The sequence below is a fragment of the Benincasa hispida genome, chromosome 4 (genome assembly GCF_027475165.1).
Source record: "Benincasa hispida cultivar pf3 chromosome 4, pf3_genome.v1.1, whole genome shotgun sequence".
In the NCBI taxonomy this organism is placed as follows: domain Eukaryota; kingdom Viridiplantae; phylum Streptophyta; class Magnoliopsida; order Cucurbitales; family Cucurbitaceae; genus Benincasa; species Benincasa hispida.
In genome coordinates, this window is record NC_143481.1 from 18,557,796 (window position 1) to 18,564,071 (window position 6,276).

The window sequence follows — 6,276 nt, forward strand, 5'->3', positions numbered from 1 at the left end:
CAACAAGACTAAATAACTCAACTCATAAAATTCTTAGGATCAAACGTGTAATAGATTAATAATTATCAAAAAGATATATCAAAAGGCCTTTTTATTACCTACCTCTCTAGGGGGAAAAAAATTACTGTGAACACACAATGACCAACTTCTTCCATTATTGTATCTAAATCAATCAATCCAACCATAACGAAAAAATATGGGATGAATAAGGATCCAAAAAAACGAGATACAATGCAGAAGAATCAATTCATAATCATTATACATCTGAGTAGGTCAAAATCAAACACTGAGAAGACTCATATTTTGCATGTAAATAGTACAGATACTACTTTGAAGAAATCTAAAAAAGAAAAACGAACTCGTAAACTAATTAGGAACAGGATCCTACATGTCTATCTTGACATCCAAGCCAGTCCTTGGAGTACAAAAAAAGGCAGATACAATTGTGCAAAATATCCCCTCTGGGATGCCAATGCTTGTTCCCATCATAGAATGCATATATAGTTTCTAAGATCACCAATGCCTTAGCTTGCATAAATTACTCTATGGCTTGTACAGATCATTCCTGCAGGCATATTTTAGCTATTACTAGACAGACACCAGAAGTCTTTTTGGTAATATAATCATTTGAAACAAGCAATAAGCAGTAAGCATGGTAGGTTTATCATTGAAACTCACATCTGCATCCGATCTAGCAGGAGATGGACTTCGAGAATCAACTGGTTTATCATCTGATGAGCCATTATCTCGGCTTGGCGAATGTTCGTCGTCACTTCTACCCCTAGGTGGTGGTGTCCTACGTGGAGATATGCTTCTCCGAGTATCAGGGGAACGTCGGGTGGGCGACATGCTGAATCAGTATAAAACCAATTTCCAATTAGAGTACAGACCCACAAAAGAAAATTGAGAAGAATTATAATGGATGACTAGGAGGAGCTTGCTGGGTTCATGGCAATGTGAGATTTCTGTGAAGTTAAATGAAAAATGTGTTTGGATAGGCCCGAGAAACTAAAAATAGAATTCCTTATAATGTTAAGGTTACTGATTTTGAGATATTATAATGGAGAAGTTATTTAAAAAAAAAATGAAATAAATAAAATATTGATAACAAGAAATTGATAAAAACGTGAGCACAGGAGTTGTTCAAAAGCTGTTTTCAGGAACAGTTTGTCCGTTCATTTTTCAAAGTTTTTTTTTTTAAAAAAATTAAATAAATGGTAGTTTCAATTTTGTAACAATTAGTCATTGAACTTTAATAAGTAACAATTTGGTCTCTACACTTCACAATTTGTAACAATTTAATCCCTATTGCAAAAAACATTATAAAGATTTAATGAAACCTCTTACACATGTAGGTTCACAAACTGATTAGGGATCAAATTTATTTTGTAAACTATAAAGACTAAGTCATTAGTGGATAAAAATTGACAAATAATTTTAATGAAATTTTTTACAATTGGGATTAAATTGTTACAAAATAAAAGTTCAAAGACTAACTTGTTACAAATTTGAACACACGTGACTAAATCATTACAAACTAAAGTACAAAGACTAAATTGTTACTTCTATAAAAGTTTGAGGTCCAAGAGAAGAAGAATTTCCAGCTGAAAATACTCCTTTTGTGCAAATACCAGAGTAAATGATGCAAACCATAAGAGGATGGTAACTAGTACCCACGCCAACGTTGGAAGGCCTTGAGACTATCCGACAAAAGAGTTAAAAGTTAAGAATGTATTTGTGTACCTTCTATCAGAATGGCTAGCACTACGCCGCTCATCATCATCTCTTCCCCTTCTACGATCTTTACTACGGTCAGGACTAGCACTACGACTCCTACTACGATAGCGTTCTCTCTCACTTCTGTGGGGTCTATCACGATCATATCTCTCCCGGCTTCTACTGCGACTTCTTCTCCTGTAATCCCTATCCCTAGGGTCATCGCGGTGCCTGAAATGTTTTTGCAATCCATAAGAGAAGAGTAGAATAACCAGCTTGCAACAATGAGATTACAACCAACTGCCTGTAATGATAAGAAATTCCATTTAAGACAAGTCTTATTAACCATCCGTTTCTTCAAGCAAAAGACTAGAATAAAAAAAATCAATCTTGCCATGCCCATTTGATAACCAACATCTCGCACCCATTCACATATCAAACTAGTTCAGGAAGAACTGTAATCCACCAGTCTAAAACATTCAGACCAGCTTATTTCCATCACTCTTTTTGTTTATATCTTCTCTGCAATCCACAAAATCTATGACATGGATTCAAGAGACTAATGACCGGACTTTGTATTACCACGAAATTTAGGTAGGTGAAATAACGAGGCAATACCAGAAGCAATTACATTTAAGAACCAACTAGAGAAATAAAAAAAAGACTTTCTAGAATTTCCTAATTGCATGATGCAACATACACTATACAGCACTGTCATTTCAGGACTCCTACATGCATCAGACGTTAAGTGAAGGAATAGTACAAATCATATCCTTATAGTTTGTCTATTTTGTAAAATGCCTCAGTTTCAATTTTTCATATTGTTTGTAATATAAAAAAATCAAGTCCTTACGTTAAGATTAACCATTTACTAAATTAATACACATACCTAATTCTATGTGTAACCATATACACCAATTCTACTAGAGCAGAGAAAAAGGATGCAAGTCATCAGCCTGATTGAACTACCAAGGAAATTGCATCCATAACCAGAGAAGATAGCATTACCTCTCTCACTCTAAATGACTATGCAGGAGAGTACAAATTTTTGTTTGGATTCACAATTACATAAAGGTAATTCAATTACCTCAAGAAAATATAAAATTCTTCACCAGAGCTCTGATACGAGTTCAGATGCATTTAGACAAGGACTCTCACCTTGAACGTGGACTGCGGCTCCTTGACCTTCCCCTTGTCTTCGATGATGATTCCATTACTCTCCCCTTACGACTGATAAAAACCAAAACTCAAGAATCAAGACATACTTCCTTCTGAGCCATTAAGTATGACAAATTACTTACAAAAGCATTTAAAAAAGTTATTATAAACTCACATTTTCTCAGCATTAGGACCGTACTTAGCGAATTGAACCATAATTTCTCTGCCATCCAACATTCGTCCTAGATAGCAAAGTAGAAACCCAAATTGATTTCCCATAAAAACAGCAGCAAACTTAAATTGAAAAAGCTCAAGCTTAATGTGAGTTTTCGGTCGAACTGAAGCTGACCATCAAGCTTGTCAATTGCCTTCTGTGCTTCATCCGCATACTTATATCGAACAAATGCAAATCCTCTGGAATCCCCAGTCCTAAGAACAATCACCCACCAACCCACCAACCCACCAACCAATTACGCAGTCTAATTCATAAAAAATCATGAAAAAGAAGATTAAAACACGACGGCAAGAGAAAAGAAAGAAACCTGCGGTCTCTGGGGATGAAGACATCGACAACCTTTCCATACTTATCGAAAAGGGGGTAAAGATCATCGGCGGTGGTTCCTGAAAAACAAGAAAAGGGGGGCAAGAAATTAAAGATGCGACCAGAGGGAAAGAGATGAAGTTGAAGATAAGAGAAGATTAGGGGTCGGAGATACGGAAAGTGATGTTGAGGACGAGAAGGGAGTAGGTATCTCTGATATCGGGAGGGCCGGATCTTCCAAAGTGCGACATTTCCCTCTGCAATTAATGGAATTCGGCTATGGAGAGAGTGGTGACCAGCAACGGCGGCGGATTCAGGGCTCAACCTCAACTAGGTCTCTAATGGAAGAAGAGATTCTAATAATTTTTATGTATTTCTTGGCAAGTCCATCAGTTTAACTAAAATTGATATTTGGTCCTTACTTTTAAAATAAAAGGGTCCAAATCAATTTCACTACTTTCACCTACTAAATTGCGAGTTTAGTTCCTATTAGATAGGAAATTTAGAGTTTAGGGCTTATTCAATACAGAATTAAAATGTTTTTGCTCTACATTTAATTTTTACTATAGTAAATTCGGTAGTTTACCATAGATTGAACTCAGGATAGTTAGTACCTTTTATTAAATGCATGTGATTATACCTTTTTTACCATCTTCCAAACGAAACTTATTAGGAGATATTTAAATTTCAACATTTTTAAAATATGAAGTTTTGATTGGGATATTTATCTTTAAGTTTGATAGGTAGCTTAATAAAATTGAAAGCTTAGTGTAAAAATGCTACGACTTGATAATTTAAGGATAAAAATTAAAGGGGCCGTTGCACATATAGTAAATTAGGAGGTAAATATTATAAATATAATACACTTTAAAATAATTTACAAATATAGTAAAATCAGTTTTTTTTAAACCTCCTACAATTAATAAATTAACTCTCATTGATTTATCTTGGGAAATTGCTGGTTTGACCTAAAAAAAAATCATTCAAAAGTAACCTTATCTTTAAAATCTACTTCTTTTTAACCATTTTTCCAAAGTTTCGGACTTTAAGTGGAGGGATCTACCACGTAAAAATACAATTTTGCCCTTCAATAAATGGTCATTTAAAAAAGTTAAATCAAATCTCTTCATCTTCCCGTGAAAATCTCTTCATCTTCCAGTGGAAGTTAGGGTTTTCTATTTTTTTTCTTCTCGTTGAGTTTTCTTCACCATTGTTGGACTCTCTTCTCGCGAAGATTCCCCTACCTCTGTAAAAAAGACTCATCTTTCGTCTTCCGTTATCCCTTTGTCTGATTTAGATTTGGACAAAATTTTTAAATGTATCGATTCTGTTGTTTATAGGGAGAGTTTATGTGCTTTCTAGTAGGAATGTGTAGTGAAAAACCCAAAACCTTTTTTTTCTTTTCTTTTTTTTTATCATCCTTTGAACTGTAACGAACTTAAAAAAACCTGTAAAATATATGAGGTAAAGGTTATATGTTCGTCTGGGTTTGATTTTTCATTTTCTGGTGTATTGAACTTCACGAGACAAATATCTCGTGAAGTTCTTGCGAACATTTGCCTCGTGAAGTATTTGCAACAGTGGAAAGTTTGTAAAATAACTCAAACGCTCTCTGTCATTAGTCTCATAATATTGTATGTTTGTCTCGTGAAGTAACTTCACAAGACAAAAGACAGAAAGCAACTCAACTTCACGAGACAAACCACAGAGAGTACAACTTATGCTTTTTTACAAACTTCACGAGATTCGTCTTTTGGTGATAGCTCTTTGGCTTCTATCTTGTGAAGTTCATCCTTTTTAAGGGAATTTTCTTGTACTAGGGATTTTAACATTGTACCATATTTTGTGACACGTATAGGTAATTATTATGGAGCCGAGGATCGAGCCATCAGGATACTTTAAGGCTTCGTTATCTTCGTGTTCTTATCTGGCTAAGACCTGTATGGTGATCCAGATGAAGTTAACAAGATCCAGTTAGACATGTTTAGACAGACCATATTCGGATCTATTTTACATAGTACTATTTCCTTTAATAGACAACTGATACTGTTGGATTGGGGAAGCAAGCAGCGGAAATAAAATAGGATCATTAAGCATTCTAATTCATTAATTTTGACTTTAAAGCAAACATGCTCATAAACTAAAAACAAGTTGAAAATCAGTTTTTGGGTCAGTTTGAAATGTTCAAATTGACAAGAGGGAGTTCGATTATATATGATATGATTGAACTAGTTAATTATATATGATATGATTGACTGAATGTATGAGATACATTAATTGGGAGAAAATGGATATAAATATGATTTATATCTAGTAGAGGAGAAAACCCTATGGTTTATATATGATATTAAACTATAGGTTAATGAATATAATATGATTATATTTATTATTTATTAATTTGGCAATTATGGGATAATTGGCCGCTGTTTTCTCCGTAATTGTGCATTAATGGGAAGTTCCATTCGGTTTTCGTAACTAAAGAATAAAATGAAAATTATTTTCATTTTGCAAAGAACACGTTAATTGCTCACGGTGTATTTGCTTTCTATCGTTTAGTAAATCAAAGCCTATACGATAGCTCACTTTTACTAGATGATTGCTTACACGCACGCGCGCATCTACTTAACGATGGCTTATCGCCAAGATTTTACTAAACGATCGTATAGACGATCGCTTACATTTTCCTACACGATCATGTACTTCACCTAAACGATCAAGCACCTTATTTATACGATAGACGCTACCTTTTCCCACTTACTTGATCGTTGTATACGATCTCTTTTCCTCCTTACCTCTACCAAATATGAACAGAGCCCACTCTTTGGATTCTCACTTCGAGAATACTAAGGGTTCCAAGTAGT

The 6,276-nt window shown here is 34.5% G+C and overlaps 1 protein-coding gene across 1 annotated transcript; it reads right to left on the reverse strand.

Annotated features, from left to right (window-relative positions):
• Positions 1-227: 227 nt before the first annotated feature.
• On the reverse strand, positions 228-3,876 carry LOC120075021 (uncharacterized). Its single transcript, XM_039028158.2, has 8 exons — positions 3,591-3,876; positions 3,417-3,495; positions 3,224-3,303; positions 3,050-3,116; positions 2,875-2,946; positions 1,744-1,947; positions 679-850; positions 228-565 (listed from the first exon to the last, which is right to left on the reverse strand). The coding sequence occupies exons 1-8, from the start codon at positions 3,664-3,666 to the stop codon at positions 560-562; spliced, it is 756 nt and encodes a 251-aa protein (XP_038884086.1). The 5' UTR covers positions 3,667-3,876; the 3' UTR covers positions 228-559.
• Positions 3,877-6,276: the final 2,400 nt, after the last annotated feature.